This window comes from Gymnogyps californianus, chromosome 28, assembly GCF_018139145.2.
Source record: "Gymnogyps californianus isolate 813 chromosome 28, ASM1813914v2, whole genome shotgun sequence".
In the NCBI taxonomy this organism is placed as follows: Eukaryota; Metazoa; Chordata; class Aves; order Accipitriformes; family Cathartidae; genus Gymnogyps; species Gymnogyps californianus.
Genome location: NC_059498.1, coordinates 6,993,685 through 7,008,813, shown reverse-complemented (window position 1 = coordinate 7,008,813; position 15,129 = coordinate 6,993,685). Strand labels below are relative to the sequence as shown.

Below are 15,129 nucleotides of genomic sequence, written 5' to 3'. Positions count from 1 at the left end.
TCTGCAGGAAGCCTATATTGCTGATCTGGATGCAAAGAGTGGAGCCAGCTTGAAACTCACTATTCTCAACCCCAAAGGCAGGATCTGGACCATGGTGGCTGGTGGTGGTGCCTCTGTGGTTTACAGGTAACAGGAACAAGGTTTCCAGAGAGGGGGGTGGGTTTACAGTGCTGGAAGAAAATAATTGATGCAGCCTCTGGAAAGGAGACTCTTCTAAAGCGATCTTTCCCACGCCATGACTGCTTGGGACCTCTTCAGAATGAAGAAGCTGTGCAGATTTCTTACCAAGATGTGGAACATAGTGTCCCTTAGAGAAAACTTAATTCTGGGCGGTTGAGATATGGTTTCGTTTTGACTTGGAAAGGAACAAGCTGGCTGAAAGCTGTTTATGGTAATATCATTGCTGTGGTAGTCACTGAGTTCCCACCATATCTAGGAAGTATAACAAGATTAATCATGACTGGCACCAAGAGGAGAGCAGCCTTGTTTTCAGCAGACAGCATGATCTCTCTGTTACAAGTCCCACTTTCCCAGGAATTTGGAATGCTTTATGAAGACCTTTATAGTAACTCAAATTATAACTAACCTCTTAAAGAACTTTTTTTTTTTTACAGTGACACCATTTGTGACCTAGGAGGTGTGAATGAACTGGCTAACTATGGGGAATACTCAGGAGCCCCAAGTGAGCAACAGACCTATGACTATGCTAAGACTATTCTCTCCCTCATGACACGAGAGAAGCACCCTGAAGGTAAGGGAGTCGCTGCAATTTCAAAGATGTTCTGCTGTGAAGCTGTGTGTGGGGAAAAAACTGAACAAATCCGGGCTGTTACTATGCTTAGACCTCCCTGGCAGAGCTTTTAGGGTATTGCTGCCTTCCAAGTGAAATAGTGATGATTTCTGTCAGAGAAGTCCTGCTTCAGAGACGGGGCTTGTGGTTTTCCACGTAGCAAAGAGCAAATGTGGCTCAAGAGATTCTTATCAGGAAAATTCTTGCTTGATACAAAGCTCTTATCTTCCAGGCTCTGCTAAACACAACTTACTGCAAACTATTGGCTAGTCTGAACTGCAGCATTGTTTCACTTTATGTCCTAAACTGCTTCATGACCTTACAGTACACTGTGTTCTTAAAACAGTTTTATTGATGCGTGTTTCTTCCCTCAGGTAAAATCCTGATCATTGGAGGCAGCATTGCTAACTTCACCAATGTAGCAGCCACTTTTAAAGTAAGTGACTATTCAGAAGTATCAGCAAATGCCCACAGTCATCAGCCCCAACCCATTCTCCCCAACTCCATGTTGTGCTGAGGCTGACAGTGCATCTCTTACAGGAGTTCTTGAGATGATGGGACAGGGTACACATCGGGCTGCCCAGCTCACCTGTCCTGTTTGTTTCTTTTAGGGCATTGTGAGAGCGATAAAGGATTACCAAGGCCCTCTGAAGGAGCATGAGGTGAGGATCTTTGTACGAAGAGGAGGCCCGAACTACCAGGAAGGGTTACGTGTCATGGGAGAAGTTGGTAAGGACCAACCATTTCCTTAAGTTTTGTTCTCCCATCTTGTTTCTTCTATCTGCTTTCTGCTGAGCCTTTTCAAGGTTAAATGCTTCACTCTGGCAGAAGCTCATCTTGTTCCTTTTTCCCCCCAAGGCTGACTGTTCTTGTATGCCTACACAGGGAAGACCACTGGGATCCCCATCCATGTCTTTGGCACGGAGACTCACATGACTGCGATTGTGGGCATGGCGCTCGGCCATCGGCCTATCCCCAACCAACCGCCTGCCGCAGCCCACACCGCCAACTTCCTCCTCAACGCCAGCGGCAGCCCTTCGGTGAGTTCCTTCCCCTCCGTGAAAGGGAACGCTTGTGAGGAGCCTCCTGAAGGCAGCTTCCCCTGTCTGAACAGGTCGGAAACGGATCTTGGCCACCATTGTATTTGTACAAAGCTCTAGGAAAACTGAAGTGACTCTGCCTGCATAGTTTATCAGGAGGGGCCCTCCCAACGTCCACCTCACTCGTGCAGAAAATGTGACCCCTCAAAACCAACAATGAGACTCTTGCATCTACTGGGAACTTGGTCATTTAGGAGTTTTCCCTCGCTTGACTGAAATGGTCCTATCTCAAAATTAACTTTCTTTTGGTTTTCTTTGTAGACTAGCATAGCCAAAGTGGCCATCTCCTCCTACATGCTCCAGGCCTTAACTGGCATGCTGTCCCTTACTGACTTGGCTTCTGAATCTTTCAGACTCCAGCACCAAGCAGAACGGCTTCCTTCTCAGAGTCCAAACCAGATGATATTGCTCCAGCCAAGAAGGCAAAACCAACAGCACCTCTTGGTAAGTCCAGCATTTGAAATGATGGCTAGCAGTTCTCTTCTGCTCCAGAAGACAGAATGTGGACTAGACTAATGCTTTTTTCTGCATATAAAGGGAAGCAGTTTTGTGGTACCTGTCTATCTTTGTTTTTAATTTAGTTAAGTGTTTTAGAATGTTGTCACTTGTCGTGCTATTAGCTCATACACAAGGTGAGTCAGAGTTGCCTTGATCTGGGATGTTCCTTTGAAGGGAACAGCACGGTTTGAGAACTCCAGCTTTCCCATGTCCCCTTACACAAGGCCAGCAGACAACAGGTTAGAGTATCTGTGCTGTGGTTGCTGAACTGAGGCCTGCTTTCCAGTTAAGTACCTGGGGGGTGTTCCCATGGGATGCCACTGGAACAGTGTAGGTATTCAGAAAGTCTTTCTTGGTACATGCTGCAGCTTCCTGGATGAACACTCTACAGTTAGTTCAGTAGGAGTTGTGACATACTCCTCACACATTTAGGGTTAGAAGCTACTTGGTGGTGTGTGTTTTTGTTGTTTTGGGTTTGTTTTTTTTTTTTTACTGAAGCTTGTAGGAAGCTTCTTTAGCATGGTGATATGCAAGAGCTTTGGCAACTGGCAGCTTTTTGGTTGTATTTGTTGGAAGCCTTATTGGGTAAGAGCATGTTGTATGGGGGGAAAACAGCACAATTAGGCAGGTACAGAATGTGAGAGTGTCCTGGTCCTCCTCCCTTGAATTTGAGGAGATACTGGCCTTGTTTACAACAGTATGACATGATGATGGCAAGATTCAGATCTGATTCTGGTGAAACGCATCACAAAACCCACTACTGCTCTCTTAATCATTGTGCGCAGAATTTTGCATGAGCAATGCTTCAAAAAGACATTGAAAATGTGCGCCATGGAGCTTGCAGTGCAAGGAACTGCCACCTGAACCTGAAATGTGTTTGTGCTGGGATAAGCAAAAAGTTTCTAGATGGCAAAATGCAAAATTTCACGTCCAGATATTTGGAGAGGAAGTACAGTGGGGAGTGCTCCAGTCCGCTTGTTTTTTAACAAAAGCAAAACCCAAAAGGCCTGAGTGCTGTGGGGAGGAGGGAAGCTGCAGCACCCCGCCACAGGTGCCCTGCTGTCGGGATGACAGCAGCCAACTCTGTCATATTGTTGCATGAGTGATTCTCTCTTTAACAGATTCAATCCCAGCTTCAAGACCTGGTTCAGGTAGGACATGTGTGACTAGCTGAATGTGCCTGGCCTTGCTGGCAGCTGACTTTTTTAGTTCTTGGTTTTGTTGCTGTGTTTTCTCTCCAAAAGTTTGCAGTGTTGTCTGGTCCTTCCCTTCCCTCCTGCCCAGCATATTTAGCTGTCACCGTATGAACTTTTCATCTGTTTTTTCAAGTGCAGATCACATACTCCTTTGCACAAAAACTTATTATTCCTGGGGGAGAGAGGGACAGGTCTCAAACAAACTTTAACTATTCTTCCCTTCCCCCCTACAATCATTACAGAGAAAAACAGACCTAGGCATATTGTGAAAAGCTCTGTTCTCTTTGCTTTCAAAAAGAAGGAATCATTAACTATGCCTAATGACTGGCACTGTTTCAAAGGGGAACAAAACAGTGCAGGTGCCGTGCTTATGAGCCTTGAAGGGCACAGAAAAGTCACTGAATTAACTAAATGTTCTTATTGCCTTATCAGTTCAGCAAACCATTAAAGCTGGTGCTCAGTGAAGTTATGGGGACTTCAAGCACTCTTGAGCTCTGTGCTGGATGACAATAAACTGCTGAATAGGGGTCAAAGTAGAGTTTCAAGCCATCTCCCCTAGCATAAGAGGAGGGACGGTAGAAGGGGAACTCTCAGATCCTTCCTGTGTGGTCTCAGACAAATAGCATCACCTTTCTGGGCCTGCATTTTCCTGTTTCTATGAATCCTAATATTACCTCCTTGCAGGCACCCGCAAGATAAGCGGAATTTTTCAGGGTAGGCAGTTTCCTAATAGCAAGTCATGTGGCAGTGCATCTAAACTTGTGAACACGATGGGTTGGAGAACAGTGACTGATTTCTTGTTAAGGCCAGAAGAACAGTATCCTGTTTAATCCCTAATGCTGTTTACCTTTGATTCAAAGCCAAAAAGAAATTAGCAGTAGACTGAGTTGGCATCAGCAGTTGGAACAGCTCTGAGTTCTTAAGAGTTTTATAATGAACTCTGCCTGGAGTCAAAGGGAGGAACTCAACATTTTGCTGTGACAAGTGGTGTAAATATACTTTAAGCAAACAGTCCATCCTCACTAGCTGAACTGTTGCCTTTCCTGTGACTCTGTCCCCCGAAGCCAAGTTTTGGGCCATGTATAAATTCTTGGAGCCACCCGGTTTGTGTTGGATTCTGATCATCAAAAAAAACTGAAAACAAAGGCTGAGTATGTAGAGCTCCTTTTGCTTTCTTTGTCCCCTCCATTTCCTGCTTTTCTTTTTATTTCCTATCATCCTACTGTGGTGCCCTGACAAACACAGGAGGCAAACGTCCTGTGGTTCTCCCAGACTGTAGGCCATACGCAAATAAATAAATAAAATTCAAAGTTCCCTTCTTCAGCTTTGCAGAATAAAACTATCTGGGAGGAACATGAATGGCCCATGTGAGAAGAGGAAGAGGCACTTATCTCTCCTCTCTTACACCATCTCCCCCATCCCCGCCCGGTCCCCAACCCCATGATTAAGCACTTGCCCATTTTGTGAAACCCAAAACCTGGCTATTGTGTTCAGAATCCTAGGAAGGGGGATGCTGCTTCATCTAAAGTTTCTTCCTTAATTTGGACAGTGTGGCCACTGTTCACCTGCAGTTCACCTGTTGGGTTCAGTTTGGAGGGAGGGGAATAGGCTCGTCTGGGAGCCTTTCAGCAGACACTTGGCAAAGTTGCAGCTTTTGTCTTGCACAGATGTACATTTTGAATATGTTTTGTTTTTGTTTCCACACACCCCCCCCCCCCCCCCCGAGCAGGTAAAGCTACAACCCTGTTCAGCCGTCACACCAAAGCTATCATTTGGGGGATGCAGACACGGGCCGTGCAAGGAATGCTGGACTTTGATTATATTTGCTCCCGGGATGAACCTTCAGTAGCTGCCATGGTTTATCCATTCACGTAAGTAGCCTGTGTTGACTGCATTATTTTTCTGACTGTTTCCCTCAAATTCTGCTGTTAGCTTCCTCCTCTTCTGGTCTCTGCTGTTCTTCAGTGTAGCTCTGCCCTAGTCTACATCTCTGCTTTAACACCTTCTCCTATGCTCCCTTCCACCATCAGGTTGGCTTTGCAGACTGCTTCCTGTTTCCCTCAACCATTGGTTTCAGGCTGCTCTGTTGAAACAGCTTAATGTTAACCACAGAATTTAAGTCTCACTTCATGCTCTTTCAAAGGGTGTCCAAATTCTGCTCCTTCACTCAGCAAGTGAGGAAAGCATGACTAGTTGGGCTTTCTAAGCTAAGCCCACTGGCTTAGCAGAGGCAGTAAGGCTATGTAAGGTTTCTTCCACTCATCTACTGTTTGCTGCGTGCTTGTCTGAGACATCTTGATTTGTGCCTGCAGCAGCTGGAATTTTCCCCTCCAAATATTAGCCAGAATTAGAGCAGCCCTGCTAATAGAGTAAAGCAGTCTGTCTGTCATGTAGCCAAACAAAATTAAAAAAAAAAATAAAATCCTGTTCATCTTGTTCATACTCTTCCCTATAGTAGCAATAGTTTCTTAGCAGGCAGGAAGTGTGCGGATCCTTCAGTGGGAGAGAGTTCTCTTGTGGTATTCACCCTCTTGTACCTTATCCCCATAGCTAACGGGGATGAGAGAGGCTACTGGGTGTTTCAAACTGCCCTCAGGAGGAACCTCCAGAGCACAGCTCTGCGTAAGCTCTTTTGTTCTGGTACCTCATGAGTGGGGGGGGGGGGGGGTGTCTCCCTGTCAAACAGGGCAAGTAGCGAGAAGGAAAGGAGCGGCTGTCTGGCCTGCTGCTGAGACAGTGAGATGGGAGCCCATACAAAGGCAGGAGGTTTGTTTCATTTCTGTGGTATTTACAGATGTCCAGGATAGCTGACGTCTAATCAACCTCTGTCCTGCAGAGAATTTTGCCTCTTGACAATTAAGTACCTTGTACTGTTAGTCTGCAGCTCTGATGATAATTGCAGCTCTGTAATAACTTCTCAGCAAGTGCAAACCTCAGGGTACTAAAACTGAGTGCAGGCATAGCCACATCTTATAGATGAGTGGCAACCCCTTGCAGTGCCACAGTTGTTTAATGAAGAAAAAGCAATAGGGATTAAAAGTTTAAGGCTACCTATAACTATCTGATTCTGCTTGACCTTTTGGAGGAAGCCAGGCTGGCAAAACCTGGAATGTTCTGTTACAAATGTACCAGTATGGGAACACAGCCAATATCTCTACACTTTTAAATGACCGAACAGTATAGACTTCAATGAAGTTCCAGTCGCAGCATCTACCATATCTAAAAGACAACACCTACAGTGAAACTTTCCTAGGTGCATCTCCTTCAGTGTGTGTGGGGCAGGGTGGGTAGAGTCTCACTGTGGCAGAATTGGAAAGCTGACTGGCCCTCACATTGCTGTCCTCGCTGTTCACTGCAGATACTGGTTTCCTGTTCCCCCAGTCTCGTATTTGTTCCAGTCCAGTAATGCAGCTTTGCATGCATCTCATTCATTACTCTTTCTGTGCCTCATTCTGTCTTCCAGCTTGGAGTAGAATTGAGGCTCTGGTAACTTCACTGTGGGAGAGCTTATTCATCTTGCTGGATGCCTCTGTCCCCATTAGCCCGTCTCCTTCCATATGCTGCTCTGTTCTATACTCTGAAGAACCTTCTGCTGTTAGTATGGTCCCTCCCCATGTACGCTCACTTCCTAGTGAGTGTCTCACAGTCAGTCTTGGTGTCTGAGAATTGGGGTTTGTAAACTCCTCTGTCTGCATGCATTGTATCCCTTTGTCTTTCCAGTAGTAGCCTAAAGGGTCAGGGCTTTTTCATCTTCTCCTCCATAGTGGTGACCACAGGCAGAAGTTCTATTGGGGCCACAAAGAAATCCTGATTCCAGTCTACAAGAACATGTCAGATGCCATGAGGAAGCACCCAGAGGTGGATGTTCTCATCAACTTTGCATCTCTGCGCTCTGCTTATGACAGCACTGTTGAAACCATGAATTATCCACAGGTGAGTGAGGGATCTAGAAGCAGCCCAAGAAAAGAAGGAAGATCTTGTCAGCAGGGTACCAGTGTTTCTTAAACCGTGATGGTATTAGCAAATTGTCTTGGTCTTCTAACTTGGCAGATAAATACCTCAATTCTAACTCCTTGTAGACTCTAAGGAGGATACTGGAGTTGCATAGCAAATTCTAATGCCAGACTTGCAACTTTTGTAAGAGGAATGCAGCACCTCTTGGTTAGGAGTAATTACTTCGGGTTGGTTAAAATCTAGTGCTGCTCTAACGTGCAAGGGGGAGAAAAAAATTCTCTGAACAGTGCATTGAGGCTGCTGTCAAGATCACAGCAGACTGCGGATCCATGCACTGGGCCTTCCTGTATGAGAGTGCCCAGCAAGACCTCCCAGAGGTCTGACAAGAGGCAGAAGCTGATCGTGCCCTGTGAGCAGATGTTTGCCTTCTCTGTCATTAGGGTGGTGACACTGGGGGGTACTAATGGTTTTCTTTATCTTGATGCAGATCCGCACCATTGCCATTATTGCTGAGGGCATTCCAGAGGCCCTGACACGCAAACTGATCAAGACAGCTGATAAAAAAGGAGTCACTATCATTGGGCCTGCAACTGTAAGTACTGGTGACCTTTTTCTCCTCTTATCCATCTGTCTTAATCTTCAGATCGGCTTCCTCTGAAGGATAAAGTATATCCTACAATCCATTTTGTCTTTAGTCATATAAAGTGCGTGTTAGTTTCTCATTTTAAGGTCATGTTACTGCCTTCCGCTGTTTGTATAAATAAAGACAAGACTCTTACAGAAATGTTCCTAAGTTTCATGTATATTTTAAAGGGCTTTACATCTTTCTCTAATTTTCTTGTAGGTTGGTGGGATCAAACCAGGTTGCTTTAAAATAGGCAACACAGGAGGCATGCTGGATAATATCTTAGCATCAAAGCTGTACCGTCCTGGCAGCGTGGCTTATGTTTCACGGTCTGGAGGAATGTCCAATGAGCTCAACAACATCATTTCCCGAACCACTGATGGGGTCTATGAAGGGGTGGCCATTGGAGGAGACAGGTAGGAGTCTGCATCTTCAACACAGGCACCATTTTTTTAAGTCAGTCAACAGAAGAATTGTTAGTAATCTGGGGGAAGAAGGGCAGGTTGGCTGTTAATTTTTCTTCTTTCAGAAAGTTCAACTTCAACAACAAATTCAACTTCTGCCATTTTCCCTGTATTCTACCCAGATATCCTGGTTCCACTTTTATGGATCATGTCTTGCGTTATGAGGATACTCCTGGAGTGAAAATGATTGTAGTACTTGGAGAGGTGAGTGAGACCAGTTCACTCCTATCTGAGAAATACCCAAGTGTTTTGTTTTGGAGCATCTGACCTGGCTGCAAGGATGCTAAATAACAGCTGCAGATAAGAGGCAGCTATTAATACTGTTCTTGAATGTCTGAATTTTTATTTCATGCTTCTTTAATCAAAAGAAATTGAGTGTATTCCACAGACAAGCATAGTCTCCCCTACTTTTTTTTTTAAAGTCAAATAAGGAGGCTTTGTTCTGAGACTTCAGCTGTTACTCAATGAAAAAGGACCAAAAAAAAAAAATCCAAGTAGTGCTTCTGTGTGCATCTCAGAGCTGGTTTCTACAAAAGTGCAAAGTTTTGAACCACCTCAACTCTCTTTCTCTCTGCAGATTGGAGGCACAGAAGAGTATAAGATCTGCAGGGGTATTAAAGAAGGTCGTATCACCAAGCCAGTGGTGTGCTGGTGTATTGGTACTTGTGCCACCATGTTCTCTTCAGAGGTATGTGCAAAAATGGGGGCAAATGCATGAAGTAAGTATATATCCACGACAGGAAGAAAAAAGCCAACTTCTCTCACTGGGCCTAAACCTTCCAGGATTGCCAATAGCAACTTAACATGCAGAAATTAATAAATATAAATGGTAAAAGCTTTTGTGCTTCTGTAGTCTGCCACTGGAGATTTCCAAGGGATTCTGCATACTTGTAAAGGGAGCCCAGAAATCGCAGGGAATGCAACAGATTCTAATAGGCACCTGCATCTGGAGTGGGAATGGTAAAGGTGCATGTTAAGCAGCTCTGGAGAGTGGGGGACCTTAGGGAGGCAGAACGTCAGTGGAAGAACCTGGAATGATTCCAGACCAGAAAATGCCCTGCATATTGCAGTGCTGACTGTAGTTGCAACCAAGAGTTCTATTAGCCCAAATAAGAAGGCAAATGTGCAGTCACTGGTATTCCTCTGTCACCAGTTTCCTAGTCAGTTCTTTATTCTGTTTTACTCTCTGCAGGTAAACAACTTGTATTCCTTACTGCTGTCTCATTTGTAGGTGCAGTTTGGCCATGCAGGAGCTTGTGCCAACCAGGCTTCTGAAACTGCTGTTGCAAAGAACCAAGCCTTGAAGGAAGCTGGTGTGTTTGTTCCCCGGAGTTTTGATGAGCTGGGAGAGGTCATTCAGTAAGTCACACTAACGGGGCACATTCAGCAGGGGACAAAAACTGTTAGGGCACTGATTCCAGCCTGATAAAGGAATATATTCCTGCTTAAGGAAAGCAACTTCTATTCATTCTGGGTTTTTAAGGTCTAGATTAAGACCACCTCACTTGTCCTTTTAAGAGATACTTAAGGTAATAAACGGATTCTCTCCCTAGGTCTGTCTACCAGGATCTTGTAGCTAAAAGAGTGATTGAACCAGCTGAGGAAGTGCCGCCTCCAACTGTGCCAATGGATTACTCCTGGGCAAGGGTGAGCTGTGCTGTTTTACCTGCTTTTTGGTTCCTTAGAAACCAGACAGGGTGTTTGTTGTGATTCTGGATGCTTATGGTGATAATGGTGTTGCCTTGGGGTTTTATCTTGCACTTTATGGTGTTATCTGTGAGATCCCTGGCTATGCTGGTCCTAGGCTGTGGAAGCCACTCTGAGGGCAAGCTTAAGGCATTGTTGTTTGACCACTCTGCCTCCTACTGCCCCTTGCTTCTAACGTGGAATGTTTAAAATCCCATCTTTATGCTGTGATTTCAGGAGCTGGGTCTGATCCGCAAACCGGCTTCCTTTATGACAAGCATCTGTGACGAGAGAGGTCAGGAACTGATTTATGCTGGGATGCCGATCACTGAGGTCTTCAAAGAAGAGATGGGAATTGGAGGGGTTCTGGGCCTGCTCTGGTTTCAGAGGAGGTGAGGCAGCTTTTTGTGAAAGCTCCCAAATTCCTTGGCTTGAAGTTTTACTTGTTTATCAACAGACTTTTAAGCACAAAAGTAACTCCAGGATTCCTTTGTGAACATAGATTCATTGGAAATCTCTGTATCCCCTCCTCTGAGACCATATCAGCATTTCAAGGCTTCATACAGTATGTTTTAGTCTTGGGATGAAGTTTTCCACAAGTTTTGTGGTGCATTGAGGAAATGTCTCTATTCTAGGCCTGTTTCACTCTCTCTGACTACTTGCTTATTATAATTGTCACCTCAAGTCTGGAGAGATTGGGGATTTTACAAACATTTCCTAACCAGCCTACAGGGAACCTTCTGAATGGCAGAAGTTTGCTGCCTTCAACTGATCAGGCTTTCATTAGAGGCACCCTTGGCACTAGCTGGAATCTCTGGCTCAGCAGAACAGGATGAACAGAACTGTAGCACAGCCTCATGGCTCCCCTCAAGGGGACCCACAGAGCTCACTGATCAGTCAGCTGAGTGTGTGCAAACTCAGCATACAAAACTGACCCTCAGCTCTGAACTAAACAGCTCCTGTGGAAACTGAATAAAAATCTGATCTCTGAGAAAGATATTAGGATGTACTGATGGGTATTGTGACCCTACAGCTCCCTTTCTCTGTTCTACTTCTTTCAAGCATACACCTAAAACAAAAGTCACTGTCCAATATAACACCAAGTGTCTTGTTGCTCAGTTTGCTTTACAATAAATGACTTCTGTGTCTCTTTCTTGCTCAGGTTACCAAAGTATGCCTGCCAGTTCATTGAGATGTGTTTGATGGTAACAGCAGATCATGGGCCTGCTGTATCTGGAGCCCACAACACCATTGTCTGTGCAAGAGCTGGAAAAGATCTTGTCTCGAGTCTCACTTCAGGCCTTCTTACTATCGTAAGTACCTAATATCCAGAAGATTTAGCTTTGTTACTCATTACTCCGTCTAGGTTTTATTACTATTAATTTAAGATTTAGATTGGCTGCAGAGCCATGGACAGGTTGTGTCTGTTCACTCACACTTTGAATTTGTTGAATTCAACTCTAATACCTTGATGCTCCAAGTTTAAAACCTAGTCCATTTTTCTAGTAAGCAAGACTATTTTGATGTGTCTCATTTGAGACTAGAAATATTTTGTAGAGGCCAAATTGCTGTCAGCATTGTCCCTATATGGTTGCCTAGTCTCTTCCAAGACTGACAAGTAAAAATGTGAATAAAACAGACTTTAGATTGCATTTCCCCCCACACTCTGTCTCTAGTGGAGATGCGTTGGCCACATATTGGCACTTGTGTTGAGTTATAAACAGATGCTTTATCTCAGGTGCCTGCCTAACTTTAATTTCATGAATGCTGCAGTGATAGGCAGGGCAGATGGGGAAGATAATCTTGTGCTTGTTTTGTACCTTAACTGTGGAGTCCTTTGCTATAATTCCCTTTATGTATTGCACCCAGGGTGATCGGTTTGGTGGAGCACTGGATGCTGCAGCTAAAATGTTCAGCAAAGCCTTCGACAGTGGGATTATCCCTATGGAGTTTGTCAATAAGATGAAGAAAGAAGGGAAACTGATCATGGGCATTGGACATAGAGTCAAATCAGTAAGAAAACTGCATTAGTACAAATTGGAGGCTTTTTTTTTTACAAAAGGGTGGGGGAGAGAAAAAACGAAGGAAAGAAAATGAGCAACTTCCAGAGGCAGCTATTGACCAAATTCTCCTAAACCTACAAATAGTAAAGCTTATGGCAAGTACCTGTGTAAGAGGCAACATCAGTGACTGTAATATGTTCTTAACTTGCAGATAAATAACCCAGACATGAGAGTTCAGATTCTCAAAGACTACGTGAAGCAGCATTTCCCTGCCACCCCACTGCTGGACTATGCACTTGAAGTAGAAAAAATTACAACTTCCAAGGTGAAATGTGCTAGTATTTAGCTCCTCTTGAGCACTCTTTCTTACTGGAGGAGAAGTGAACGGGGTTAATACTGTATTTTAATAGCAGTGCTGCATAAATTGTTGCTAGGGTTTTGTTTTTCTATGGTAGACTTGAGGCCAAGTACAACCACAGTTTAGTAAGGCTGAAGACATTTGTTGGACACCAGGAAAATGCTGACCAGCCAACACCATTATCTGTGTTGTCCACTGTCCACACTGGAACTGCTGTATTCTTTAAACCTGAGGCAGAGCTAGCACACGTGATGGGCTGTGGCAGATAATCTCTGTGGTTTGAACGAAATGCAGGCCCATTGGGGCTATTTTTCCATCATTCGCATTAAGCATGGCTCTTGCTCAAGTTGCTGAACAGCCTTCTTTATCGCTAGGCTTGTGTGTCCACAATTATGGGCAACCCTCAAATTACCCTTGAGGATGGAAGTTGCCAGGTGACCATCATTTGCTGCTGTTAACACCTTTATTGGGGTGTGTTTTCATTTCCTGCAGAAACCAAATCTTATCCTGAATGTAGATGGCTTTATTGGAGTCGCCTTTGTTGACGTGCTCAGGAATTGTGGCTCTTTCACACGGTAAGTATGTAGTGGGCTGTTTCTCTTAGATCATGGTCCTATAAAAATGATGGGAGCCAGCTCATGTGGGGCCAGGATTTCAAAAGGACATTGTGAAGGAAATGTAGCCTGAACTTGGGGGAAGAAAGCTTTCAGATGAATTCGGTGTTGCTGCTGGCGCTAGAGCAGACTCACAGCCTTTCTACGATTGATTCCTTAAATAGATCACTATGAGGAACTACTTAATTTCTTTTCTTTTGCAGGGAAGAAGCAGATGAATATATTGATATAGGAGCTCTTAATGGCATCTTTGTACTAGGCAGGAGTATGGGATTCATTGGTAAGTTTGCCACGTTCCTGCCCCTTCCATCCTACTGGGGCATGCCCTGCCACCATGAACGCAAGACAAATGTGAACCTCTGGGGGACACAGTCTAAACTGCTAGTTGTAGGAATCCAGAAATCAAAGTTGTTTCAGGGCAAAGTAAGACTAGGAGGAGGAACAGAAATTTGTAACACAAACCACTTTCATTTTAGGACACTACCTGGATCAGAAGAGATTGAAGCAAGGTCTGTACCGTCACCCGTGGGATGACATATCCTATGTTTTACCAGAGCACATGACCATGTGAAACCTGTAGTATTGCCTCAGAATGTCACTTCAAGAAGACAGAAGCCTGCACAGAGGACAGCCACAAATGGGACTTGGATGTATAAAGGCCATTGGTACATAGACACTGAGCTGCCTGGTCAAACTGTGCAAAGCAACTGTTTGATAAGAATAGAAACTTACTCTAATAAAAACCAAAACTTGTGATATTCCATATGTTACCTGCTGTATTTAATACTGTCTCTCACCCTTTTATTTTTCTACTCTTGTTTCATTTTGTTCCCAGAAAAGACTTTGAGGGTTTGGAGGGGGGAGTTTTGCTCATAGGGCGCAGTCTTACTGAACTCATGGAAGATCCATTAGTCTGGTAACAAGCTGTAACTTTTCCCGATAGAGGGGAAAGTACTCATCCTTCCCATAAAAGCCATGACTTGGGATTTTTTTGTTGTTGGTTGTTTTTGTTTACTGTGTTCTCATCTTCAGTCTGATTTGTATCCTGAGTAGTGGGACCGCTGCTGATGTATAACCAATGTTACTCAAACTCTGGTGTAGTAATTTAAAGTGTAAAGTTGTAACATACTGCTGTTAAAACTGTGAAACTACATGTATTCTGGTGTCTGTATTTATGCAAACAACTTCTCATTTACTGTTGGATTGCTCATGTTATCTGCAGATGCAAAAATAATCTCAATAACTTCAGCGTCCTACTTGTCTGTGTATTGTAACCTAACTCAAATAAATGATACACTACTAATTTATTCTTTTTCCACTTCTGGCTTCTAAAAGTTGGTCCTAAACCGTGTGATGTGTGACAAGCTGGGAACCAGTTATTTAACAAAATACCAAACTTCAAAGTAATTATTCCTCTCTCATGGTGTGTGTTCTAGTTGATTTAAAAGAAGGAAAAAAAAACCCCAACAAAAACCACCATACAGACTTATCCTAATATGTTTCAGTGTAGGTCAAAAAGATGAAATTTAGCAAAGTAGAGAAGAACCAGGAGGAAAGAAATCATCTGTAATTGATATAGTATTATACAATGTGTATCGTGTTGTAAACATGAAATAATCAACTACAGCTCACTTCATTAATAAAAAAAAGTGTACCTTAGTTAGAGTGAGTGAATTCCTCATGTAAAGTCCCTTCCCTGCAGGCTTGCCTGAGAGTGCAATGTTAAGGAGAAAAAATAATCAACGGGATAGCTCAAGGCTCTGAAAAGAACTACGCGTCTATTTCTGGTCTGTGGTACCTCTGCAGTTTGGCAAAGAGCTCCAATCCCCTTGCAACTGCAA

The 15,129-nt window shown here is 44.0% G+C and overlaps 1 protein-coding gene across 2 annotated transcripts in view; it reads left to right on the top strand.

Moving 5' to 3' along the window:
• ACLY (ATP citrate lyase) overlaps positions 1-14,354 on the top strand; it is a 30,339-nt gene extending 15,985 nt beyond the window's left edge. The window contains exons 8-29 of one of the 2 annotated variants that reach the window (XM_050911946.1): positions 8-126; positions 615-751; positions 1,165-1,226; positions 1,402-1,519; positions 1,676-1,830; positions 2,244-2,334; positions 3,510-3,539; positions 5,314-5,455; positions 7,349-7,517; positions 8,026-8,130; positions 8,383-8,579; positions 8,750-8,831; positions 9,205-9,315; positions 9,859-9,986; positions 10,181-10,274; positions 10,551-10,705; positions 11,476-11,626; positions 12,183-12,326; positions 12,528-12,641; positions 13,167-13,249; positions 13,492-13,568; positions 13,765-14,354. In XM_050911946.1, coding sequence (XP_050767903.1) covers positions 8-126; positions 615-751; positions 1,165-1,226; positions 1,402-1,519; positions 1,676-1,830; positions 2,244-2,334; positions 3,510-3,539; positions 5,314-5,455; positions 7,349-7,517; positions 8,026-8,130; positions 8,383-8,579; positions 8,750-8,831; positions 9,205-9,315; positions 9,859-9,986; positions 10,181-10,274; positions 10,551-10,705; positions 11,476-11,626; positions 12,183-12,326; positions 12,528-12,641; positions 13,167-13,249; positions 13,492-13,568; positions 13,765-13,859 — 2,559 coding nt within the window. In that variant the 3' untranslated portion in view covers positions 13,860-14,354. The remainder of the gene's footprint in view (positions 1-7; positions 127-614; positions 752-1,164; positions 1,227-1,401; positions 1,520-1,675; positions 1,831-2,243; positions 2,335-3,509; positions 3,540-5,313; positions 5,456-7,348; positions 7,518-8,025; positions 8,131-8,382; positions 8,580-8,749; positions 8,832-9,204; positions 9,316-9,858; positions 9,987-10,180; positions 10,275-10,550; positions 10,706-11,475; positions 11,627-12,182; positions 12,327-12,527; positions 12,642-13,166; positions 13,250-13,491; positions 13,569-13,764) is intronic. The other variant, XM_050911947.1, reaches the window with a different exon arrangement.
• Positions 14,355-15,129: the final 775 nt, after the last annotated feature.